The 26,776-nt window shown below is 45.4% G+C and overlaps 1 protein-coding gene across 2 annotated transcripts in view; it reads left to right on the top strand.

Moving 5' to 3' along the window:
- The window catches only part of ARID1A (AT-rich interaction domain 1A), a 59,114-nt gene that overhangs the window by 16,838 nt on the left and 15,500 nt on the right, over nucleotides 1-26,776 (top strand). For both annotated transcript variants that reach the window (XM_085517976.1, XM_015883186.2), the window contains exons 2-7: nucleotides 7,588-7,800; nucleotides 8,502-8,966; nucleotides 10,137-10,250; nucleotides 24,617-24,857; nucleotides 25,213-25,302; nucleotides 26,048-26,215. In XM_085517976.1, coding sequence (XP_085374102.1) covers nucleotides 7,588-7,800; nucleotides 8,502-8,966; nucleotides 10,137-10,250; nucleotides 24,617-24,857; nucleotides 25,213-25,302; nucleotides 26,048-26,215 — 1,291 coding nt within the window. The remainder of the gene's footprint in view (nucleotides 1-7,587; nucleotides 7,801-8,501; nucleotides 8,967-10,136; nucleotides 10,251-24,616; nucleotides 24,858-25,212; nucleotides 25,303-26,047; nucleotides 26,216-26,776) is intronic.

Genomic DNA, 26,776 nt, shown 5'->3' with positions numbered 1-26,776 from the left:
ATAGTGTGTGCTTCTAAGTGAGTTAGAGAGCAAGGGGATAGCTGGTTACCTCATTATGTGGATCAGAGGAAATACTTTCAATCTGTACTTGTGCATGCAGATGTAATTGAAGGTGTTAAAGATTTCAGTGCCCCTTTAAATAGCAAAGTGGATAATCTGACTACATCTACCTGTGAAATGTCTGAAAACTTTACTTGTTTCCAGCAGCTGCAGAAGAATCTGAATTCTTTGTTAATTTAGCCTGTGTTTAATTCGGTAAATAGTGCTTGTCAGAATCTCCTGCCGTGTTAAAATAACCCTGTAGGTAGCTGTCAGTTCCTGCTTCCACCTCGGTATCTAATAACAGAATTGAGATGAGAGCAAAAGGAGCCAATTGCTTGGCCAATGCATTGGCACACATGTTACTCAGCCAGCTGCAGAGCAGGCAGGTGCCCTGAGAGCCGGGAGGCTCTGTGTTGGCTGCTGGGTCACCTCTTCCCTGCAGGCCAGAACTCCTGTGCAGGCGTTGGATTCCATTGTTCAATTGTGACGCTAGTGTTGTGCTGGCAGAATGGAGATGGACGGCAAGGGAGGTTAATCTTTTAGTTGCTCTTGCCTAACATTGGTGTAGCAGGGGCTCACTTGCACGATTTCCACAAGGATCTGTACTCTGCTGTGCTCTGAGTCTGTAGATAGTAGTGGTGACTCCGAGGAACTTGGTGTGACTGGTGCATCTTTTGAGTGCTAGTGTTGTATGACCCCTGGGCGAGGCTGGACTTGTCTGCCTGGAGCTCCTACCAACACTGGTTTTCGCAGAAAAACAGAAGAGACTTTGCCCTTCTCCTTGCTCAGCCTACGCTCTAAATCTTACTTCAGGTCCCTTTGGACTACAGAACGATGTCCTGCTAATGGTGAGTTGCGTCTGTCTTTGAGTAGATACTGAAGATTGCAGAAAACCAGCTATGTGTCATCTTCAGATAGGTAGTGGTTGAAATATTGCATTGAGGGTGCTGAGAGATGCCTGAATAATGTGGCGTGTGATAAGCCGTGTGGCTGTATGTCAGGAATGACGGACTGAAGAAAGTAACAGAAATCTGGAGCCTCAATAATCTGGATTTGTTGAATTTACTAAGGATGGGTTAAAGTTAGTCTAGGAGGGAAAGATGAGATCAACAGTTGCACTTTGTTTAAAGCAGAGGCAGGTGGATCACCTTCCCTCTGCCTTTAAAAGAAGAAAAAAACAACAGAAAACCAAAACCAGAAAGCACATGCAAATACAAACAAGAAAGCCTCAGGTTCTCCTCTGCAACTGGGCATGAGTACTGGACTCCTGTTGGGTTCTTTCTGATGACTGTTTGAATTCAGTTCCTTGCCAGATCTTCTGATTTACTTCTTCTGGGAGAAAACCAGTCCATAATAATAGGTCTCGTGTTGAAACTCTAGTAAGTTTTAATCAGTTTGAAGTGTATTAGTAAAAGTGGTGCTTGGGAAAGTCCTCTGAGATGTGTGGACTGGCCTCTTGCTGAAAAGTGTTAATAGGGTAATTACTGAATTATGTTTAGCCAGGAAGGTACATTCACAGAATAGCTGTTTGGAGGAAATATTCATCTTGGTTCCACTGGTAAGATGTAGAACTGTGGGTTTGTGGAAGATCTCCTGTGAGGAACCTGTGCTGTAAGTCTGCATGCAAGGAGAGGAGCAGCACTAACAGGGCTGATGGTAAACAAGCAGGGGCTCCCAGTGAGAGGCAGGTGGGTGAAACTGTTTAGAAGATATTTTAGTTTCCTTTTGTGTCCAGTGCTGATTCCAGTAGCTTGTTTGGAGGTCTGTGTCAGTTTGAGAGAACTAGAAAGAAAAAGAAAAGTTCTAGAGAACTAGAAAGTCTTTGGTCAAACTCTGACCTACTGGAAAAAGTAAGAAACAAAACCAGGCTTGCTCTGTTTGCAGAGCTGAGATTCTTGAGCAGGGGTCAGTTACTTTGGCACTGTTGGTGTCTCGTGGTAACCAGAGCCCTTGGTAGCTCCGAAGGACATTTTGGAAACAGCAAAGTTCAGGGGAAGCTCTTCCTTTTTGTTAGAGTTGTTTTTTAGAAGTTGTTTTACTGCTCTGTTGATGAATCCTCTCAGCAGCCTGAGATCAGGGCAGTATTTTTGCTAGTGACTCACACGGAGTTTTCCCAGCTGTCTGTGTTGTAGGAGCTTGAGGTACTGGAAAAAGGGCAAGGGGAACTACTTTGTGGGGACCCAGGTGTCTTCCATGAGCTGTCACAGGCGTCACTGATCTGTTATGTTAATGCTTGTGTCATTGTTTTTTTCTCTTGCTTGTACAGCTGATTGATTTTGATTGGCACGGTGCAGACAGGTTTGGAGAGCATTAATGGATCGGTTCTCTTCCCTTGTTTAAATGATGTAGAAGTCTGATATAACTGTGGTTCCAGCTGGTATGTTCATAAGGAAAAGGACTCCTCTTTCACAGTATTGCCCACCACTGATGCCTTTTCTGTAGCTTATGTGGGAATCCACTTTGTAATCTCCCTGCATGCAGAGATGGCGTAACCTCACATTTGGGTAGCCAGGGGCTGGAGATACGAGGAAAGCATCTGCTATTCTCCAGGACCTAAGTTCTTCCTTTCCATAAGTTCCCATTCATCCCAGTGCCTTGCAGGCCCTCAGGGCTCACCGTGCCAACAGCCCGAGGATGGTCCGGGAGCAGCTGCCCCTCCAGCAGCACTGGCAGAGCCCGGCGGCTCCTTTGTACCTCGGATCCAAACAATGGTTTGTGCTCATGGCCATGTGGTGAATCACGTGCGCTGTGCTGTTTCTGCCGGGGTCCTTGCCCATCTGTTCCTGACTCTTTCTGGGTTATCAGGCACAGGTCCAAGTCCTTGCAGGCAGCCAGCTCCGTGGCCAGAGATTACAAGCACTAACCTTCCTGGCAGGGTGTGTGGCTTTGCTTTTATGCAGATTAGCCATGTGCTTCTCAGTTCAAGGCGTTCCCCAGGAAAAGATGTTTCCTGTGTTTGGCTGTGGTGGGCGTCTCCGGCACGGCCTGGCTGGGGCCGTGCGTGGTGAGTGAGCTTGGGAGAGGGATTACGGTGTGCTGGCCCCCCTTCCCATCCCACCTCCGTGCTACGTCACCACAACACAACCACACGCGCGCTCATACTGTTGGTGTCATTCATTCGGTGCCAAGATTGCTTTAAAAAATTCCCTTGGCCCCAGTTCAAACAGGAGTACAGCTGGGATGTGTTAGATTTTAGGCAGTCTGCCCTCAATTTGAGATGAGTTATAAATAGCAGTGCCGACTTCCTTAACTACCACTCTCCGAGGTAAAATGCAGGTTAATTACTGTGGGAATCAATTAGGGCTTCTCTCGGTTAAACAGCCAGCAATGCTTTTTATTATTTTTCATCACAAAAAAATGGATAACAGACCTGGTCAGGAAAAGATTTTGGATCCGCGATGGGAGCTCGGTGCCTTTTAAATTACATTCTTGGCCTTTTTATTTTTATTTTGGGGCAGCTGAGGAAGCCAATTGTGGCCAATAGCTGAGTGACTCTAATTTGAAACCAGAGAGTTCAGTAAGGAGTTCTCCTTCCTTTTCTTCCTCTGGCCTAATAAAATACAAACATGTTGTACTAAGGTAATGAAGAAAGTCCGAGCTGCTTTTTTTCGTACGGCTGCGGAGGGTTTGGCTCCTGCTCCCATAATGGGACTTGCCTCTTCTCTTTACTCCTTTTCCTGCTAGGGCTGTAAGGCAAGTCCTTCCAAGTTAAGCAAACTGCTCTTTGGAGGAGCCAAATTTTGCTTCTACAGGAGAACATCTAAGAAGAATTTGTTGTGAAATTCTCATCTGCTTAGAGTTTTTTCATTTATTATGTGCAGTTTGACTATTTTTAAAGAAAGTTTCACCTGTCTCCTTGTGCAGTGCAGTGCAGGCTGCTGGCTGCCGTTCTCTTTCTCTGCTCAGGACTCACCCTGTGCTTTCCCATCTCTCCCTGTTCTCAGCCCCAGCACCCTGGCATGTTTTGTGGGTCTTTGCAGTGCTGTTGCACTGGGGCTGACTTGCTGTGCATTGCAGTTACTGCTTAGATTGCTTTTTGGCTCAGCCATTGAGGCTTGCTTTGGGCTTGCTGCTACAAGCTCTTACTCTAGGAATATTTTAAATTTTCTTGAAAGCTCAGCAGTTTGTATGGAACGATGGCTGTTGGTGGCTTTCATTTCACACCATACAAAACAACTTAGCTTTTTAAAGTTTGACTGGGAACGGGGCTGTATTTTGCCAAGTTTTGGTGCCTAACAGTGTTGTAAAACAGCAGAGGTACTGAGAATGAAGGGAGAATAGAGGCAATTTCTATGAATGTAAGGAGGTGTAAGCAGGGGGTCTGGACTCAGTGATCAAGGGGCAACGCTTTCTCTCAATTATGTCTCTCTGTGGCAGGGCCTTTGCTTTTGAAGTGTAATCACAGTAATCTACTCCTGTGGTTTCCTATTGAAAGGATTTCCCATGTATCAGTCCGGAGAAGCATCTCCAGCCTTTTGCAGCCAGGGTTTGGTATTTCCTTGTTTATCCTGGAGTGTTCTCATGAGCGGGCTTGCTTCCTCTTGTCTCTCCCCTCTCACACGCATTGGTGTGCAGAGCAACTCTGCACCACCTCCACTCCCAAAGTCTTTATGAGAGCTTGTGGATCGATTTCAACTTTTGTATTTTGACTTCAGATGTTCCTTTCTCGAGGCGCACGTGGTTAAATTACCAACAAGGGCCAAGACAGCAGATTGGAGTGGCCTTCCTGATGGCATGCTCCTGAAGACAGAACAACACTGCTAAGACAAGTGTAGTTAAAGCTCCATCAGTGAAATAGATATGTGTCTTTAATTTGGAGATTTGGAGTGGAAAAATGAAGCACTTCAGCCTGAAATGGCCAGGGCAGCCCTGACCAGTTAGCTTGTTGGTAAGCAGCAAGTCCAGGCTGTGTGTACAGAATGGTTCCTTCACTTGAAAGAGATGAATCAGGATTTACATTTCTCTGCTTTAGAGGATTTTACCTGTAAAGCTGTAATTCGGAGTGGTGCACTTCATCATTTCTTTTAGCATCTCTGTGTGCTACGGCCACAGCTGAAAGCTGTGGTGTTAACAAAGCACACCCTGCAATTCATGCTGAGCCATCAAGGCAATAATTTGGTCACATCCTCAAAACATTATCTGGGTTTTGTGTTGCCATTTTTTAATTTCTTTGTAACTGCAAAAAAAGTTTCTTCAAGTTTTTTTCTTTAACAATCATCGTGTTTCCTGTAAGAGCCATGGAAAAGTGGATCTTCATCTTGTTTCTTATCCTTGTGGGTGACCACAGACAAGAAAATCTGTGCAGAGGAGGCAGCATGTGGGGTGTGCACATTTAAACACAACAGCAACAACAACAGAATTAACAGGGATGTATTTGAGAAGCTGTCCTTGCTAGCAGGCTGTGAAGATGAGGTAATAACTGGGGGAAACAAGTAACAAAGGGGAAAGATACTGAAATGTGCAGTCAATAACAAAAGTTGCTCTCCAGCAGATAGCAGCAGAACTGCAGTGTACTTCACAGAGTGAGCTCTGGGGGCAAGGAGGTAATCCTCAGTGCTGCTTTAAGATAGCAGAGAAAACAGTGTGGGGAGGGAAAAGATGAAACCCACGGAGGTGCTGGTGATGTGCTAGGTGGAGTTTGGCTATGAGGTGGTGACATGGGTGATCCTGGCCTCCTGGGGCTCCATCTGCTGAGGCAGTGCGGCCTCAGCCCATGCTGCTCATCAGCTCTAGCAGCTGTGGTAGCTTGAATATTAAAACTTTTCCAGAGCTGTTTCAGAATTAATATATGAACTAAAATGGAAAAAACAAAACACAAAGGATTTTGGTGCGTCAAATCTCTGTAAAACTGCCTTGTTAGAGTCATACTGGTGTGCTGCATGCAGTCGTCGTCCTGGAGTGGCTTCAGTAAGATGGCAAACACAGTGCTGCAGGGCTGTATGGGACCAAACTAGAGGGAACTCAGATCTGGTTCCTCATTGAGTTCTGCCGTATTGATGCAAATGGCTGTAAGGGAGCCTGGTTTGGTTGGGTGGTGGCACTGCTGTACCGACTGTGGGGTGCTTTGCCTGCATCCCCAATAAACTTCCTCCACTGAATTCCAGCTCCTGCTGTCCTACAAGTGTGCCACAAGCTTCCCGTGGTGCCCCGGCTTGCTTCTCTTTGGCGTGTGCTCGGAGCTGGGCTTGCCTGGCATGCTGGAAGTAGCAGACAGCTGGTCAAACAAATGTTGTCAGGATCTGTGTGTTGGGGCTTCAAGCTGTGCTGGCTGTTGAGGTAGGATTTTCTGAAGTGCAACATACTGCATGAACTTTTTCCTGGGAGGGTGAGTTCTGCAAACATAACTGAAATATTGTTCTGGTGTCTGGGACTCTTCATGCTTCCAGCAGGAGATGTCTTTGTGCGATGTTTGCTTGTGCAGGCCTGTAGTGCCACTCCTCAGGCACCTGATCTCAGCAAGAGAGGGTGGATCTGTGCAAATACGACCCTAGGGCTAGTTGCAGGAAGTAACGATGTAATAGAGAGTCCATTGTCATGGTGATGTGATGGAAAACATCTAATTGATATTAGTTAGGTCTTCAGGAGATCAGTGAAATTCCTTGTGCAGTCGGAGTGATGGAGGTTAAAGACTGCAGCTGGGATTCATTTAGAGGTCAGTCACTATGCCAAAGCAGGCTGATGGCAGGTCTTGCTTTAGTGTAGCGATACTTCTGCCTAGGTAGCAACGCTGTGTTTTGGGGCTTAAAGTATTGTCAGGAAATTCAGTTGACTGTTCCTACGTTTCAGCTGCAGGCAGAGGTAATGCATGTGAGGCAGACATACTCCAGTTGCATTTACTCATGTGTCTCATGATGCCCACTCTAAAACTTACGGACTTGACATTCAAGGCTGACCAGTACTTCTTGCATCTAAAGAAATTTGATTTAGAATCCTGTATTCTGCAAGAGGCAGCAGACACTGACCACATGTAAATAATAATAATAAAAAATAGAACTGCAGTCTTTGAACAACAGTAGTGCTGGCCAGTATTACTACACTGGTACGAATTAATTGAAATGCATAGGTGTAAATTAACAGCCTGTAGTGTTTTGGGAGACCTTGTTATATTTGAAAGAAGAAGTGTTACTTGTGAATATTCGAGTTTTCAGAGTGAATTCACCTTGTTGTGGAGTATCTGGATATTAAACTACTGCCTACTATGGAGAAAAGCCACTGACATTGATAATTCATCTTTCTTAATGGTCCATCCAACCTTCTTTCCTGTCCTCTGGCCATAGGAGATATGTTAGCTTTATGACCGCGTCTCATTGTGTTTGTTCTGTGTGAAATGTCTGGTGTTTGAAAGGGTGTAGGAAACCATGCTGTACTTCAGAATAGAGCTGTGGGTTGTAGCACCCACAAAGAGGCAGATGGCTTCTGCTGCTTTGCACCAACCTGGTGAAGTTTTCTTCTGTTCTTGTTCTTGTTGTTTGTTAGTTTGTTTTAGTTGTGAACAATTCCTGTATGCAACTGGGTGTATATTGTGTGTCACAATTTGCTTTGCAGCCTTCAAGCCCAATGGATCAGATGGGGAAGATGAGGCCTCAGCCGTATGGAGGAAACAACCCCTACACACAACAGCAGGGACCTCAGGCGGTGCCGCAGCAAGGACATGGCTATCCAGGACAGCCCTATGGGCCACAGACTCCCCAGAGATATCCCATGGGAATGCAAAGCAGGACACAAAGTACAATGGGCAGCATCTCGTATGCACAGCAGGTAGAGCACCCAAGCTTCTGTAAGTCTCTGTTTGCAGCGGGGGCAGGCAGAAGAGCAAGAAAGTACTGCATGTTTTGAAGGAACCACCTTCCATCAGGGTGGAATGGTTTGGTTAGGTGAAATGGCGTTTCTTTAGGCTGCATGTGGAACCACACCTGGATCCAGGTGTTATTGATGTATGAGGATCTGTGGAATCCTTCCTTCTACAAGAGGCAGCAGCAGAGCAGTGAGTCAGAACCAGGGGAAAAAATAAATAGCAAGGCAACTGAGATATTCTCACCACCATATTCTGTTAATGACAGAACTGTTTCTTACAGTGGAAATGACTTCCAGGTCAGTTCTGGCTCACTATGTGAACTGAGTACTTCCTGCTGTACTGTTAACAAGATACAAAAGGCTGCCTTTTTGTGGAGCAAGCCTTCTTTCCTTTTGATGTTAATGTCATTGAAGCATGGTCAGACAGGGATCCCTAAAAATTTAGTAATAGTGCCTATTAGAATTTTCTTACTGCTGAGAATAATATCATGCACAAGTGACTTTTGATACTGTCTGGGAGGTTTCCTTACATAGGTACTGACATTTCATGTACCTTCCCAGTCAACTACTCTGCACAGGTCTCTGAATTGTTTCTTCTTGAATATAATATGACTGTGTGTAAAATCACTCCTTAACTGGTATGATTCTACCCTCCTCTTCTGTAGATTCCACCTTACGGACAGCAGGGTCCCAGTGCATATGGGCAGCAAAGTCAGACTCCGTATTACAACCAGCAAAGCCCTCATCCCCAACAGCAGCAGCCTCCATATTCTCAGCAGACTCCATCCCAGACCCCTCATTCTCAGCCTTCTTATCAGCAGCAGCAACAGCCTCAGTCTCAAGCTCCTCAGCTTCAGACATCGCAGCCTGCGTATTCTCAGCAGCAGTCCCAGCCGCCCCATCAGCAGTCCCCAACTCCATATCCTCAGCAGCAGTCCACAGCCCAGCAGCACCAACAGAATCAGCCTCCCTACTCACAGCAGCAGTCACAGTCACCCTACCAGCAGCAGCAGCAGCAAACTCAGCAGACAGCTTCCTCAGCTCTTTCTCAGCAGTCATCTTCATACCCTCAGTCACAGCCGCAGCAGCAGCAGTCTGCATATTCCCAGCAACGCTTCCCCCCTCCTCAGGTAGGTTGTCTCCTGCTTTGCTTCCTTCTCTGAGCCATTTTTAAGAAACTTGGGCAAATGGTTTTCTTTGTGGGTTTAAGTCAGTAGTACTAACTACACATTGACAAGCAGGTTGGAACGATTGCAATAATAGATGTGCTGCTTCTCTGTTGTGTGTAGATCTGCATCTCTTACAGAGATGTTACATTGGTAACAGTCCGAGCTGCAGTAATGCTGCAGTTCTAAAGACCGGTTGCAAGTAAATGCTGTTCATCAGCAGTACTGGTCTAAAAGATTTCGTACTGGTGTGGTTTTCACACTGTGGTCTGTGGAAGATCTCCAGGTGGTCTCCAGAGTCACTTAATTTAGCACAATAGCAGAGCACTTCTGAGTCTTCAAAAAAAAACAACAACCCTATTTCCTGGTGCTTTTATATCTCATCCCAAGGCTTCAGGAGGTGTATTGATCAAACAGAGGAAACAAGCATGGGAGTGCTCTGTGGGTTCATTGCTGCTTGAGTGGAGTTTTTTCATAGACATTTACAGAAGGCAGCACAAGTGGAGATGGAACCAGTAAAGACAATTTTCAGAGTGACGTATAGTCGGGGGAGTTTGCTCTTAAATGTAAAGCCTTGCTTTAAGGAGGAGAGGTAAAACACGAAGCGTGTGGAATCAAATATAAAATCAAGAGCCAGATACTTTTTTTCTGTGTTTGTTTTCAGCAATATTTAGTAGTATTCCAGTAGTCATGAAAAGCTAGTGAGAACTTACTGCAGTGTTTGCTGAGTATCAAACATAGCTTTTTAAAAGTAGGGAGGTTTAATTGACTTGCAGCATATGTGCAAGGAGGTACTTAGAGCTGTTGTGAGATGTTAGAAAATCAAGAAGCTGAGTGGGCCATCTCCCAGGACAGTCTCTGGTCATTGGGATCTATCAGTAATAAGAAAAAGGCAAAGAACTACTATTTTGTTGTGATTTGGAGTTCTACACCCAGCACTCATGATAGCAGTCTGGGGCAGGAGGCATGCTGGCTTCAGCTCTTCTCTGTCCTATTTCCTGATTTAAGCAAATGTCACTGAGGGTGCATAATTCTTCCACGATGTGAAAATACACTGGAGTGACTCCAGCCGAGTCTTTATTTTATTCCCATTTGTGATTTTTTGGGGGGTGTTTTTTTTTTTTAATTTTTCAGGAGTTATCTCAAGAATCGTTTGGCTCCCAGACATCATCTGCTCCCTCAATGGCTTCCAGTAAAGGGCAAGAGGATATGAACTTGAATCTTCAGTCCAGACCTTCTAGCCTGCCGGTGAGTGGTGAGCTGTTCTAGAAGTGAATGGGGCGAGAGCAATCAGAAGCACAGCAGGATAAATTAGCAGTGGTGATATCCCACGTGGAAATGGGAATGATGGAGACTGCCTGTGCTTTTTACTAAGTCATTAGCTTCTGGCTTCCCACTGGAGATTAAATGTAATTTACAAAAGTAATGGATCTGAGAGTAAAGTTTACCCCTAAGTACTCTGGTCTGCATGTTCTAGCCAAAAGATTTCTTGTGGTTTCTGTTCATAGTGTCTGAAGTACCTGATTGCTGTTAGAGTAGGCTCTGACCTTCAGAAAAAGGTGTCTTGTTTTATTTTATTCTGTTGTTTCTTTAGCCCGCTGTTGTGTGGGTTGTTTGTTGGCTCTGGAACTGTTCCCATTCTGTCACTGGAACCTCATGCTGCTGATCTAAGGTCAACCAAATAGTTGATTAAAAAAGACAAGTTTATTAGTACCTGAAGTGAGGAAGATCAGATCTTTCCCTGGCAGTGCAAAAGAAAATGTAATTCTCCATGTAAATCTGCTCGCTGTATGCACAGTGTACAGCTGGGTATAAGATGAGTGCCTAGTTTTCTAGCAGATTTGGGCCAGAAGAGTTTAACTTTGACTTCAGTCTTCATGAAAGAAATGGAGGAGGGTCAGACGTGTAGATTAGTTTGTACAAGTTGCTCTGTGCCTCTGACTTGGAAGAACAGTATTGAGATGCTGAATTCTGATTTTGCTGGTTACTTTCACTTCTAACCAGTAGGAAGTGAGTGAGGTTTGGGTTTTTTTTTTTCAAATTTGTTTAGCCACTGGATAAGTCTGTTTTCCAAGCTGCTGCTGGATTGGTCTAAGGAAGCTGAGCTGTGTGTATAGACAAATTGTCACCCAAAATGCAAAGGAGTAGCTTCGGGTTGTTTTTCCTTTATTTATTTATTTTCATACTTTTGGACCTTAATTACAAAGGTTTAATTTGTTCTAAGGCCTGGGGAAAATCATTTTAAATAACATGTTCCTTTCCATTCTGCCTCTCCACAAGTTCTTCCATGTGAGCCATCTTCTGGCAAAGACTGTAGGAAAAGTGAAGCCACTGAAGTAATTGAAGAAATTGCTCTAGCTCTGAACAGTGGGAAGTCCTGTTTAGTAGCATTGTTGATAGAGCCTTCATGAATCCTACCAATCAGCACTTTCTGACTCATATTATAGGAATTAGCTGCTGTGCTTAGCAGAAGTGGCTCCTCAGCACCTAGTAGGAGTTTTATACCCCGTGGTACAATGTGTTTGGCTCCTTTCAGGCTTTCCTTTTTCCCAAGTAGTTTAAGAAAAGATATGATCTCTGCTGTGAGGGAACTTACCCAGTTTAAAAGTTTGTAATGCTAATGAATCTCTAAACAGAGACTCAGATTTTCTGAAGAGAAATCCAGGGCTCAAAAGTTGCTTCAGCTTTTAGCATCTGCCATCTATCACGTTTATTTTCTGTATTAAACAGACTTTACACTCACAGTGTTTTTATACCTTTACCACAAAATTATGAGCTTTTAAGAAATGAAGCAGTGTTCAGCTTACCCAATCCCCAGGTGCTTCTGGGCTTTTTCAGTAAGCAAAAAACTTTAAGTGATACTTATGTATGCATGTGTTTCACAACTCTTTGTCTTCCAGGTAGGATCTTGTAGGTCAGGACCAGCACTCCTATCTGTGAACTGAGAATGCATTGGATAGTGATGTTGTGGAATGGCTTAAAGAGGACCTCTAAGGTGTACAGAAACCAGCTCTTGGTTTCAGTAATGGATGTCTTGCAGGAAACTTGGCCTGGAGGTGCTTAGAAGCAGAGGAGCTACATGGAAGGGTGCTATCAATTTCTTCTACCTTCCTTACATATTGCTCATTCTGTCTGTTTTATAAACTTTTATCCTACTTGGGAGGATTCTTAGACTCCTATTTTGCCATTCTGTATAACGTACAGCATCGTAATTTGTGGGTTTTTAATTTTTTTGTGGAGTTAAGTTCTCTTCCAGGCCTCAGTGGGCATTGTGGGGAACCACTCACTGGGTGTCTTGGAGTCTGGGCAAATTATACGATGCATCACCTTTAACTAACACAGATCAACTCCAGTAGGAAAAAGAGGCTGCTGCTTTTCGGTATGTATTTGTGAGGTGTTAAATATAGGTACCAAGCACCTTTACAAGTCTTTGGCTGTCACCCATTTAATACTATACTCCAGTATTAATGCTGAAATTTCAAGCAACAAAGGCAGGAATGTATCTTTGGCTGACGTAGTTGTCATTTTGTGATGTCCTAGAGATGGAAACGTTGGTTTGGTGACATTGTCAAGCTGCTGAACTGCTGTCAGATGTTGCTGGCTTTGTTAGGACCTGCCTGACAATGAGAAATGTCACATTGGTCTCCCTGCCCGGGGGTCTTCGAGATACCCTTCCTTCCAATAAGTTTTGTGTCACTAACTAAAACTTCTTGATGATGTTCCTTTGAATATCTTAAGAGTCAAACTACTGGTCTCTCTAGTGCTTTGCCTGAACATCTTTAAGTAGCAAAATACCTGGTCTTTCATTTCTGTCCTAGCCTAAATATTTCTGGGTTAGCTATTCTCTTTCTGAAGGTTGTACTTGCTGTGTTGAGGGAGAAGGCTGCTGCTAGCTTGAAATCAGTGATGCCTTTTAGAGAGCAGTGCATCTGCAAGAGTGTCCTGACTGGTACTCTTTTCCTACAGCAGTCAGGATGAAGAATTTCTTTGAAGAATTTGCTGCTTCCCTCGGGAATTTCTTGTCAGGACTGCAACTCAACTAAACTTAGATTCCTATTGTGCATGGGAGAAGCAAAGTGTAGTCTCTTGTGTCTGAGTGTAATAGAGGAATAGTAATCCATAGTATAAGTCTTATTCTCCCAAGAGATTCCTTAGTCTTGTCTTTTCAGCAAAGAATTCTTCTTGGCAAGTTGTATCCAGTTTATTTGGAGCCTCTACCTTTGCAACTTGGATACTGAGTCAGTGGAAGTCAAATATTTCCAGCTATTAGTTACCATCTGCTTAGACTTGGAAGGTATTCTGGCAGCACGGGAATAGGGGAAGCCAAAAGGGTGCGAGGACGTCAGTTTGGGTTTGAATTGAAGTCAGTTCTGCTGCAAAGATCTCGGGAATTTTTGGGGCTGTTCAGAGTAATTTTTTTTCTTGTTATGGAACAAACATCAGGTTTGTTATGTTTTCTTGGTCTTTGTCTTATGGACCATTGAGTGCAAGTTTCTGGTGTCTCTGAAGTAGATGTGGAGTAGAACATGGGATGTCTTTAGTTTGTTTGTTTGATGTACTGTGTAGCTTGAGGGAGAATCTCCATTCCTTTCCTGAGTGTCTTACTTCCATCATGTCGTGCAGTGGAAATCATTTCTATCTCAGTAGTTTTTACCACTGGGAAACTGTTGCTCATTTAGCTGCATTTCAGCTTTGTTCATCACTGGCTTCAGGACTGAAATGTGTCTTGGTGATGGGAGGAGGGAATTCACCTGACTGCAAACAAATTCCTGATCTGTGTTTAACTCATGCATGTGCATTCTGGTCTTGGATCTTTGTCGTGTGGATTTGACAGTGTTAGATTTTGTGGGGAGAGGAGAGGTATCACAGTTGTAGGATATTTGTTGTTTGTTTTCTTTCTGAATGTGGAGGCATTGGGAAGGGTAGCAGGGGTTTGTGGGTCTCACAAGGAGGTCATTCCAGCTCTCACTCTGTGTGTACCTGAAGTGTGGGATAAAATCAGACTATGACAGCTGCATCCCCTGACCTGGAAATAATCATGGCAGCAGCCTGATGTGCGGAGAGAAACTACCTCAGAGCTGCTATGGATGGCAGAGCTCAAGGAATTTTTAGGAAAACATTCCTTTTGGCTATTTCTTTTGGGGAAGGGGAGAAGAAACCTTTATAGTTGAATCTCTTAGTGGCTTCAGTCACCTTCTTTTCCCCTCTGGGACTTCCTGCTTATGTTTGGGTTGTGTTTGATGTTCTGAGCATATTCCTTGCCTAAGGAGAGGCATTAGTGATGTCTGTGGGGCAGCTGCAGGGTGGCTGGGCATCAGCGGACACACGGGGCACCTGGGGCTTGCCCCAAGGAGCACAGGATCTGGAGCACCAGCGTTTGTAGGATTGGTATGTTCCAGTTTCTGCTGGTAGGAAGGTTTCTGTCCCAAGTTACGGTGATCTGGGGAGTTCAAATGCTTCTTTTGTCCTGACCAGGGCTTCCCTGGGCTTTTCTTAGTGTATATGATTTTGGCAATCATTTTTGTGTCCTTTCTTAAGAAGGCATTGCTTTTTTAAAAACTAATTTTGCCCACAGCCTTTACAGGTGTGGAGAGTGCCAAGTGCTGCTCACAGAGGTACCCCCACCATCCAGCTGCTGCAGGCAAGCTCCTCTGAGGTCTGTTCCGCTCTTTGTCCATTGGCAATTGCTCTCAGCTCCTCTGGGTCTGAGCCAAACTCACCCAGGCACCCTGGAGGAGCTCCCTGCTGTGTGCAGCAGCTGGGCCAGCTCCAGGCCACCCCAAGCGCTCTGCCTTCAGGGAGGGGTCCCCACAGAAGCCCCACAGCACTGCTGGGGCGGCTCAGCTTTGCAGGAGCTGGTGCTGGCAGCAGATTGCGCTGTGCTCAATGCCGGGCTGTTTCCTGTTTCTATTCTCGTCGTCAGCAGCTCAGCTCTGCTTCCTGCCTGTGCGCCTTGTGCAGATTCCCCTGCTCAGAGCCTTTTGATTTCTTAGGAGTGATTTCGGTTGCAGGCTGAACTGCAGAGCAGTGGTCTCATAGAAGGCAGGATGGTAGCCACAGCTAACTTGGGATTTGAGCACCCTGTGTTCCTAGTGCAGGCAGGCTGTGGCCCAGCTGGAGTGATGAGGGGGAGCATAAATCAGGAAATCGTTGTAGGATGAGCAGTTCTGATGTTGGATCCTAGAAAATAGTCCATGCTCTCAATCACGTGCATTCCCTGTGGTGCTGCAGCCTGGAAATGTAGCATGCGTTGCACTATCACTGCTGCAGCATGTACCTTGCAAGATGAACCTCTGCTTTCAAACACACTTCAACATGCTTCTTGTAGGGCAGGAAAATAGATTTTCACTTCATTTTTGATGCTGAGTTGGTGTTATTGGTGACCCTTTAAAAAGCACGGGAGCCTCAGTCAGCCTGCCACTGGGAGCAGCAGTCACATCCATCTGCCCTTGGCATTGCAACAGAACCACACTGGAGGTCCCAAACCATGCAGGGAGTGACAGGCCGTGCTGAGCTGACCTTGTGCACTATGAGGAGTGGCTGCAGGGATAAGTGAAGGCATTTAACTCGTGCTGACAGTGCTGCACTCTGTGTGAGCACTCCTGTACCTGAACCTGAAGTTCACAGGATTCATTTTCCTGCTGACGTCATTTTGACATTTAGGATTGACCTGTTTTGGAGATGCACACAGCCATAAATGCAGTAGAGAAAACTGGTAATGTGTGGATGTGGGCATGGCATGAACCTGGGGCTGAGCCTGATTCTCTGCTGCGGTGGCGGCAGTGCTTCTGGATTGGGCTCACGCCACTGTTCTCATAGGTGCAAGCTTGGCACTGAGATTTCAGGCAAGGCCTGCATGGTAATCAGAGGAGGAGTTGTGTAATGGTTTTATTGTGGTTTTAAATCAAGTCTGACTGAGGAAAAGAAAGCAGAATTTGCTGAACTGCCAGGGGATGCCATCTTTAGGAATAGACTGCACTTGCAGCCCCTGGCCGTGTGGTGGTAGTGAGTGTGCATCAGTGAGTGGCACAGTGCAGGTTGCCAGGGTTGTGCTGACCTCCTCCTTTGCACACTTGCTGCTCAGAGCGGAATTTCCTCATTTCTTCTGCAGTTTGCCTTCAGTTCCCCTGTCCTGCCTGGGTCAGTGGTCTGTGGGGCGGTTCTGCAGCCCATGGAGGTGCTTTCTCTGGCTCTGCCCTGCTCACTGGGTTGGGGGGTTGGCTGTGGCCCCTGGAGCCACTCTTGTACTGCCTCCCCACAGATACAGCAGCCAAACTCGTGCCTCTGCTGCTGCCTTTGCTCATCCAAACTCCTGTGATTGACATGATGGCACTGGTGGCATTGTATGCAGAGATGTCTGTGAATGCTTTGGAGTTTAAATTGGAGTCATCAGGGACTGGAAATTGCCTTCCAGTGTGAGAACTCTGTGGGTTTGGAATATCCTTACGGCTGCAGTCAGAGGGAAGCTGCTGCCTCTTAGACAATTAAGTTTGTTATACCCCCCCCTTCCCTTTTTAGAAATTTTATTTGGAGGGGGAAAGAGTAGGAGAGCAGGCCTGGAGTAGGAGCACTAGATGTGATTAAAGCTCCTGCCAAGCAGATCAGTGTGAGTAGAGTATTGACCTCTGAAAAATCAATGGCTGCTGTGGTAGCAGTGCAGCTGTTCTGCAGGTCTCCCATTGCAGGAATGAAACAAAGCCAGCAGCACTTCGTCTGTCTTCTTCCCTTTTGGTTTTGGACCTGCTTTTTGCCAAGTGGCCTGACTCACCTGGGCGTGCTAAGGTGGATTAGAACAGCAGCTTATTTTTGCAAAAATATCTTGTGTGATGCTGAGCCCCACCTCCTGACAGCCTCCTTTGCAAATGCTTTTTCCTGCAGTGCAGCTAGAGCCAGCAGCTTCTACCAGTTTGTCTAAAGGCAGCCTGGAAGAAGGATCTTCTCAACTTCTTTTTTGAGCAAGGAAACTGCACCAATATCTCTTGCTTGTTCTAGTCTACATCTTATGTGTGTTAATGTTAGCAGTGGCACCTGAGAGGAGCTTAAAGTCCTCGTAAGGAAAGGGAATATGGACTCAATGGAGCAAAGGCTGAAGCCTTGGTAGCGTTACCCTCCTGTTCCTTGTTTTACCAGGCTGTTGATTTTTTCCTGCAGTAGTGAAAGTCTAACGGTTCATTTATTTAAGGCCTCCTTGGATGAGGAACCAGTGTGTAATGAACCAGAATGTTTTTATGTGCACTCAGTTTTGTAATTGGAAACTTAGGTTTTTTCCATAGCACCTTGATGCAGAGCCTGAGAACCCTCTGACTGCTCAGGTCAGAGTTTGAACTTCTAAGAAAAAGGTGTGGGGCCAAAGCCAGCAATTTTAGTGTAGAATTTGAACTCTGTGTTCCTTCTTGTTGCTGCTTTCATCCTGCTTGCAGGGGGATAGAAGAGGCAATGCCCCAAACTGAAAAAGCTTTCATAAATTGCAGCAGTGCGCTGTGCAGCTCACATGACAGCATTGCTCATCTTTCTGGATATCCTCTATTTCTTATGCCAGGTGGAAGTCATCTTTGTCTTTTACACTGAAAGCAAACCCTTCAGCAGCTCAGAGAGTTAAGAACTGAGAGGTGCCTGGCAATGGAGGAAAGCTGTGTGTGGTCAAGGATTGTGTAAGCTCATGTTGCTCCATTTTGAATCTATTCAGTTAGTCCTTAGTTGTCTTGAGCAGCTTGGAAAAGGGGGTAAGTGTATATGCAGTTTGTGCACATTTATGAGCTCGAATCAATAGTGAATAAACTGGCAGCTTAAAGATGCATATTGTTTGGTCTCTACTCTGTTTCTCCTGTGTACCTGAAGGATTTGAGAGCAGCTCGGCAGAGAAGGACCTGGGGGTCCTGATGGATGAGAAACTTAACGTGAGCCAGCAGTGTGTTCTTGCAGCTCGGAAGGCAAACGGTATCCTGGGCTCCATCAGGAGAGGGGTGGCCAGCAGGGACAGGGAAGTGATTCTCCCTCTTTACTCTGCTCTTGTGAGGCCCCATCTGGAGTACTGTGTCCAGGTGTGGAGCCCTCAGTACAAGAAAGACATGGAGCTGTTGGAAAGGGTCCAGAGGAGGGCCATGAAGATGATCAGGGGACTGGAGCACCTCCCCTATGAGGACAGGCTGAGGGAGCTGGGCTTGTTCAGCCTGGAGAAAAGAAGTCTGCAGGGTGACCTCATTGCAGCCTTTCAATACCTGAAGGGAACCTATATCCAGGAGGGGAGTAAACTCTTTGAAAGGGCTGATAATAGCAGGACAAGGGGAAACGGATTTAAGTTGAAAGAGGGTAGATTTAGGTTGGATGTAGGGGGAAGTTCTTCACTAATAGAGTGGTGAGGTCCTGGAACAGGCTGCCCAGGGAAGTTGTGGATGCCCTGTCCTTGGAGGTGTTCAAGACCAGGTTGGATGGGGCTCTGGGCAACCTGATCTAGTAAATGTGGAAGTTTGGTGGCCCTGCCAGGCAAGAGGGTTGGAACTTCATGATTCTTCCAACCCAGGTCATTCTGTGATTCTGTGATGTGGTGCAGACCTCTAAGTCTGGTGTTGACGGTGCACAGCGTGGCCTCCTGGACATGCAGTGCTCTGTGGGGCATAAGATGCACAATTAATTTGGTTGTACTCTAAAAGGGGGAACTGATCTGTCAGTTTCCCCCAAAATAGCAGGGAGATTCTGGTCTGCGAGTTAGCTGTGTCTTTTTTGAGATAGAAAAGTTTGAGGTATTTTGGGTATGGAAGTAAAGGGGAAGGAGAGGACAGGCTTGTGATTTTTAAGTGTTGTTACGTGTTGCATGAGTGGAAGCTAAACTGCAGAGAGAATAAAATTGTAACAGAAAATGGGTATTTCAATTAGTCACAAGCAAAGAAGCTTTTCCTCTTTCAGAAGGAACTGGGGAATAAGTTTAGCCATTTTTCTCTGGTCTTGTAAGCATCTTCATGGAAGCAACTGGTTTTACAGATTTTTATAAGCTCCACCACATGCTTGTCACCAACTCGTGATTTCCTTGAGTGCTATCTAGTGATCTGACAGTGCCTGCAGTCGTGTCAGTCTGCCTGCACTCCTTCCCTCTTCCCCCACGCTTTCATATGTGCGTACTGGAGGTTGTGGGGGAGCGCTGTAGGAGGCTCACAGGCATCAGTGGGAATATCAGTTTGCTTTCTGGTCAGTCCTTCCTCCTTTAACAGTTTGGAGGGATGAGCCAGGGAGCCTTGAATCTGGCCTCCCCTGAGGTTTTGTTTACTTTAATCCTAAGTATTTCTTACTATTTAATCTTTATGTTTGTTTAACAAATGAGCTCGTATCAGATAGTGCAGTGGTGGTTCCCCCTTTTGTGTAAAAGAAATCTCACAGTATCCAGCATAACCTAAGCAGCTCCCTTGAACTGGTTGTGCCAAGGTTTGCAGCCCTCTCCCTGAGATAGCTGAGCTCTCCTGCCCCCTCCTTTGGGTACCAAGTTGCTGTGATTTCAGGCATGGTTTTGTTGTGGTGTGTGAAGAAGGTGTGAGCTGCTGAATCCCTATTTGTCAGTAGTGCTGACAAAGCCATGCTGGCATCAGGGAGAAATGGGCAGCCAATTGCATCTGGAACTGTTATCGTTTCAGAGTCCCTGTGGGATTCCACTACCAGGTCACATCCCAAAATAACACTGGGCAGTATGTCAAGTGAAGAAACTCAGGCTTTGGGGCTGGAGCCAGCTTGGAGTGTGAGATTGTGTGTGAAAGGGTTGGAATCAGGCCAGCGTTTTTGATCTGCATGGCAGATGAGCAATAAAATGCATGAAAACCACATTGGAAACACGTGAGGAAATTCTCCAGCCCCTGACGTTTCTTTCAAGTTGGCAGAGTTACTGCTGCTGATTTTCACCTCCTGTCTGGGCTCCATTGGCTGCACTTGCAGGAGGAGAGGAGGAGCCCTCTTCATGGTGCTGCATCTTTCAAGTCCTGCCCTGATGCTCTTAGGGAGGCAAAGAAAACCTTGCTGCCCCTCTCCTCTTTTGGCTCGATCCAGAGCCCAGTGACAGCAACAGGTCTCCATTATTTCAATGAGGGTTTCCCTTCTTGAGGTTTCTTTGCTCTAACTGTCTGTGCACTAAGAGACTGTGGTCTGCAGGGAGACTTAAGTAAAATAATACTTACTCAAATAAATGGGATGTTAGAGCTGGAGGGTGTCTTTAGGTTTAGTTAGAAAACAACTAAGTTCCTTGATGTTTGGCATCCTGAGAAAATGACTTGGTAGGTGGAAAGCAGTTCCTGCTGCTGAGCCACTTGCATGTAAGCATTGCAGTCTCTGTTTCTCTCCTTCCACATGCAGGAATCACACTTCTGAGAAACTCAAAACTGCTAACTTAGAAGATGCTGCTGTGCTGATTGAGCACTGCTTTGCTGGGAGATGGCTTTATTTTTGCAGTTCATAAAATTTAAACATCTCAAAAGCTGAAGCTCACTTAATGAGTTAATATTTTGTAAGATACCGCTTTCTTTCCATTCATATGTGTCATAACATCCAAGAAAAGTTTACATGTAATTTCATTTTTAGCTAATGCAAGCTGATGATCTGAGCATCTGACCTAAATCCTTACAGCTGGAAGGAAGGCCAGCCTTTTGTGTATTCAAGGTCCGGGATGATATGTCAGCAATGTAGAGAGGCCTTTACTTGCATGTCTGAAGCAACCCTGTTACCCACTTAATTAAAACAAAATGTTTTGATATGATTTGCAGTCTTTAGGTTAAACTTTGATGCACAGGCAAGGTTGAAGACATCAGCTTTGAAGATTGCTATCTGGTTGCTTAGAAATTAGTATTCCACCAGTTTTTCCCATTGCTTCATTTTCTGCCTTGCAGAAATTGTCATGCCTGGCTTTGCCAAAGTACATCTTCTAATTCTGATCAGGTCATGTGTGAATATCACTGATAGCATGGAGCGGTCACCTTCTCTGGTCCTGCAGGCAAACTCCTCCTTCCCTGGGAGGAGTGTGTTGCCCAACTCCTCATAATGGAAGGAAAGCTCCATACTTCACCTTGCATAGCTCCCTGTGCCTGTTCTTTTGTACTTGTACGCCAACTCAAGTGTACGTTGTGGTGTGCTTTGAACCTGCAAATCTCTCATTTAGGTAGCTGTGTACTCTGCCTGCCTGGTCTGAAGATTTAACTACTCTGAAGTGCTGTGGATTTGAAAGCTGTATCAGGTTTTGGCCTCCAGTTCCATCTCAGTGATGATGAAAAGTGTTTGTATACATTTGCTAACTTAGCCTGAAAGTGCCTTTAAGAGAAGGAAATGTCAGTGGTTGCTGAAACTAATTCTGGATTGAACTGATCGGCTTCTGTATGTTCTGATCTCTCACTGACTATGGAACAATGAAGATGTGACCTTACACCAGTGACTGAAGTTCAGGCTGAGTACTTTGAGTGGTAGGTAGGGATTGCAGACAAGAGAAGAATGTTCTGCTCTTGGCTGTGTTGGTTGATGCCTGTTAATGCAAAATGTTGAATCTGGTGCCACTTGAGATAGCTTCCTCAGTTTCTTGAAGCTGGCCAGGTAAAAAGCAACATAGCTGCAGAAGCGAGCAGTGCCTCTGGTGCTAGGTTAGGAAGGTAGTGAAAAGTGCAAAATCTAGTAGGCGCTATTCTTAGGCTTTTTCTGCTTTTTTTTCTTTTTTCTTCTAACTTTCATTGAAAAGAAACAAAGTAGGTGGTGTTTGTTTGCTTTCAGAGAGGTAATACATCATAAATAAACAAATGTACCTCTGAGACTGCCATGCAGGAAGTTATCTCCCAGACTGATGTAGTGGTGGAAGGAGAACAAGGACATACTACAAACAGAGTTCTCCCATCAAGTAACTGGCATTTCCAGCTCAAATGTAGCATTTTCCAGCATTTCCTAGAAACACTGTTAACCAGTTCTACTGTAAAACAGACAAGATTGCCCTACTACAGCAGACAACTGAAAGTGGTGCAGTTGATCCCCATCGCTCCCCTTTGTCGTTTTGAGTGTTGCTCTCTGTTCAACAAGTGTGATGAGGTTGTTGGATATTTCTTAGGTTATTTTATCTTCTGTAACCCCAGTTTTCTGCTTTCTAAGGTGTGGTCAAAGCACTTGCTTCTGGAGGCTGATACGCTTGCAGTATCTTGCGTCTGAGGTCCTTGCGTGTCACAGGGAGTTAGGAGAGTTCCTGGAACTGCTGCTAAACGAGGCATTGTCCAGGCAGTGTAAACGGGACCAGGGTATCTCAGTGACTTTTCAGGATTCCCAGTCTTTCTGCATGTTTTTTTTCAGTGAGGTTGGCTCTGTGCTAATCAGCTGAATTGTGTTGAGAGGAACCTTATCTAAAATGGCTTTCTGCGCTCAATCCAGAGCACTTCTGAGCTAGGGTTGATTGCTCTGGAAGACTTGCAAAGGGTAGACAAGGGCCTAGTAAGCTTTGGTCTGCCATTTCTTAACCTACTGTGATGTTCTGAATCTCTAATTGCTGGAGTAGCAACTTTTCAGTGTTCAAATGTGCCATAACAGACTGTATTACTCTGCTGTGGACTATTCCTTGCCCTCTTACTCCAGGTTGACCCTGAGTAGCCAATGCAGCTTAGCATCAAGCAGCCAGTGCAGTTGTGTTTGGAGTATTCCCAAGTATATCTCCATTTTTGAGACTTGCCAAGTGATTTTTGGCACTGTTGCTTTGCAGTGAGTGTTGTTGCAATAGAAGATTTCAACTTTTTTAGGTTTTTCATAGAATTACGGAATTATAGAATAGCCTGTGTTGGAAAGGACCACAGTGATCATCTAGTTTCAACCCCCCTGCTATGTGCAGGGTCGCCAACCAGCAGCCCAGGCGCTCCACAGCCACATCCAGCCTGGCCTTGAATGCCTGCAGGGATGGGGCATCCACAGCCTCCTTGGGCAACCTGTTCCAGTGTGTCACCAACTTCTGGGTGAAAAACTTCTTCCTAATATACAACCTAAATCTCCCCTGTCTCAGTTTAAGACCATTCCCCCTTGTCCTGTCACTATCCTCCCTTGCAAACAGCTGTTCCCCCTCCTGTTTATACTTTCTCTTCAAGTACTGGAAGGCCATAAGGAGGTCTCCCCACAGCCTTCTCTTCTCCAAGTTAAACAAACCCAGTTCCCTAAATCTTTCCCTCATAGGAGATGTGCTTCAGCCCTCTGACCATCTTAGTGGCTCCTCCTCTGAACCTGTTCCAAGAGCTCCATGTCCTTTTACTGGGGGGCTTGGGCCTGGACGCAGTACTGCAGATGGAGCCTCACAAGAGTCAAGTAGAGGGGACAGTGACCTCCCTCTCCCTGCTGGCCACTCCTCTTTTAATGGAGCCTGGAACACAGTTGTCCTTCTGGGCTGCAAGCGCACACTGCTTGCTCATGTCCAGCTTTTTGTCCGCTAGGACCCTCAAGTCCTTTGCAGTGCTCCTCTCAAGGAGGTCTTCCCCTGGCTTGTATAAATACCTGGGATTGCCCCAGCCCAGGTGCAGTATCCTGCACTTGGCCTTGTTGAACCTCATTAGGTTTTCATGGCTCCACTTCTCCAGCCTGTCCAGGTCTCTCTGGATGGCTTCCCTTCCCTCCAGTGTATTGACTGCACCACTCAGCTTGGTGTTGTCTGCTGACTTGATGAGACTGCACTCGGTGCCATTGCGTTGAAAGGCACTGGTCCCAAAACCAACCCCTGATGGACACCACTTGTGACTGACCTCCACCCTGACACAGAGCCATTGATCACAACTTTTTGACTGCAACCAGCCAACCAATTCTTAGTCTGCCAAACAGTCCATCCTTCAAATCCATACCTCTCCAATTCTGAGAGAAGGATGTGGTGAGGGACCATGCTGAAGGCTTTGCAGAGTACCTGAAGGGTGATGGCTGTCATCTTCCCCTGTCCCCCAATGCCATCACTCCGTCATAGAACACCAGCAGATTGGTCAGGCAAGATCTGCCCTTGGTGAAGCCATGCTGGTTTTTGGTACTTTCCTTTTACATGCTTAATATATGCAACATGAAGGGTATTCTCTGGAAAAAAGAAAGAGAAAAGAAAAAAGTCCTAAACTTTGAATGTCAATACTGTACATGCTAGATTTTGCTATCTTTGAAGAAAGGGAAGTGGAAACCCTGAGGAATGTTCTACGGTTTTATTTATTTATTTTTATTCATCTCAAGTGAGTAGTTTCCCAGCTCACATGAGGTTCGTGAATGAGGCAGGAGTTTTCTGTTGTTGAGAGGATGAGCCATGTTTCTGTTCCAAATCATAGTCACACTGAGTACCTTCTCCATATGCAGCTTTATGTGTATTGTTGATATAGTTTCTTGCCTCTAAATTGAATTAAAAGAAGTAGGTGTTAGGACCATCAGCAGACATTCATCAAAGTACCAAGGGAACTGCTCGATTCAGGGGCAGGTAGCAGGATACAACACATTCAGCAGTTACCTCAGTCTTCAACAACCTTTATTACTGACAATGACATGAGCCAAGTTGATTGATTTCAATTTGTAGTATGCCTAAGGGTGAAATTCACTTTCTGGGTGGTATATGAGAGAGTAGTCCCATGTCTCTTTATTTGCTGATGGCTGATCTGTTTCTTTATGTATTGCAGGACCTGTCTGGTTCAATAGATGATCTACCCATGGGTACAGAAGGAGCCCTGAGTCCTGGAGTAAGCACATCAGGGATTTCCAGCAGTCAAGGAGAGCAGAGTAACCCAGCTCAGTCTCCTTTCTCTCCACATACCTCTCCTCATCTGCCAGGCATCAGAGGACCTTCCCCATCCCCTGTTGGTTCTCCAGCTAGTGTTGCTCAGTCCCGCTCTGGTCCACTTTCACCTGCTGCAGTACCAGGTAACACAGCTTGGCACCTAGTGATCCTTTGGTTAAAATTGTTGGTGGGGAGAAACTGGCCAGTGTCAGTATTTTGTGGCTATTGAGAGCTTGCAATCTCTTCCATCTTCTTTTTTTTTTTTTCCTTTGAAATGCCTGTAACATGTACAGAATGCAGTCCAGTGGGTGGGGTAGCTGACAAACCAGCAGTGTCATTTTCCTGGGTTAGTGTGGTTGATCTTGCTCTTTTTTTTCCTTCACTGTGGCTAAAATGCCCTTGTGCAACTGTTTGTAGTTCTGGTTTTTAACACTGTTGCATCTTTGATTTTGTGGTGAGCAATTCTTGTGATTAACCATTCTCCTTTTTGTGGTGCAGGCAATCAGATGCCGCCGCGACCACCCAGTGGCCAGTCAGACAGTATCATGCATCCTTCCATGAGCCAGTCAAGCATAGCTCAAGATCGAGGTATGTGATTTGGCTTAGAGAAGTTCTAATGGTACAAATCTGTTTGTAGAGCTAGATGCGTAGCTAAAAATTACCTGTCCTGATAATATGAATTCTGTGGTGAGACAGCATCTAAAGGCTGTGCCAGCATTATAACTGCAAGTGTTTTGGCTTCTGGCATCGTATTCAACTGTCACTGGCCCTTTGGTCTCTGAATGTTTGATGCAGGCTCGTTGTTTGGCTTTTCCAGATCTTTTCCACAAATGTTAGTTGCTTAAGTTCTGTGACTGTAAGATTCAAAGTAAGGGGTGGTCATAACAGTACTGGGTGGCATTTCCTCATATGAGAACAGGAGAAAATAAATGTATAATGTCAGTCCGAAAGTATGTTGATGTCACCCAGAGAAAATAAACAAGCAGACAAACTAAAAAACACTCTGAAAATAACAAAAAGTCCCCAAAATTTGCCAGTACCTGTAATGCTAAGTTTTTTTTTTTTTTCCTTGTTTAAAACAGGAAATTGGATATGTTCTTGGTAGCTAGGACTACCAGCAGCAACTGTAAAATGTCCCTTGGCTATTGCTGAAAGAGTTGTTATCTCAGTGGGTAATGCAGGCACCCTACTAGCAATGACTGTAAAATATGCCTCAGTTGGTGCTGGCACAGTTCTGTTAGGGGTTCCTGTGAACAGTTGTTGCTTAAGACACGTGTCCAGTGGCACCTCTGGGTACTTTGCTCACTGTCTGCTCCCTTCCCTGGGTGACCAGGTTACTTGCAGAGGAATCCTCAGATGCCCCAGTACAGCTCTCCCCAGCCCGGCTCAGCCTTATCTCCCCGTCAGTCTTCTGGAGGACAGATGCATGCCGGAATGGGGTCATACCAGCAGAACTCCATGGGAAGCTATGGACCCCAGGCTGGGCAGTACGGACCTCAAGGTGAGGCATGAGAAGCTTCTCAAGGGGGAACCAAGCACAGAGAATGGGAAAGGCCTCTGTTGGTGGCAACACCTTGTCTTTGGAGAATGTGTTTTGAGTGGTGTCCTCTTAATCCATGGGTGATTCAAAACAGTCCACTCCCTATGGGGTGGTTCAGCTTGTGCTTTGAGTACTGTACTGAGATTCATGAAAGATGTTATTTGAGTGCTAGCTGGACTTGCAAATGTAGGATCTCCCCTCTCTTAGAAGGATATAGGCAGCACCTCCAGTGTGCTAGAGAAAAGCCAGTTAACTTCAGAGGGGAAGGAAATTGTGTGCTATGTGTTTTGGAAAGGGTTAAGTGAATTTATTTACATCCTGTCTTGGACTGTTTAGCTCAGTGTGGTTGGCTGAGGTTTGGGGGAGCATCAGTCAGCTTTAGAATCAATGTTGTATCTTAGCTGTGTCAAAACACATGTTTCATGGCTTCTATCCAAGTGCTTTGACTTTTTGTAGAGGTGTTAAGACACCCCCTCATCTCCGTTAGTGATCTTTAAATATTTGCTGATAGAAGATTTGTAT

Source organism: Coturnix japonica, chromosome 17 (genome assembly GCF_054131305.1).
Source record: "Coturnix japonica strain WE chromosome 17, WE-NBRP24, whole genome shotgun sequence".
Lineage (NCBI taxonomy): Eukaryota > Metazoa > Chordata > Aves > Galliformes > Phasianidae > Coturnix > Coturnix japonica.
This window is presented reverse-complemented; position numbering and strand designations above follow the sequence as displayed.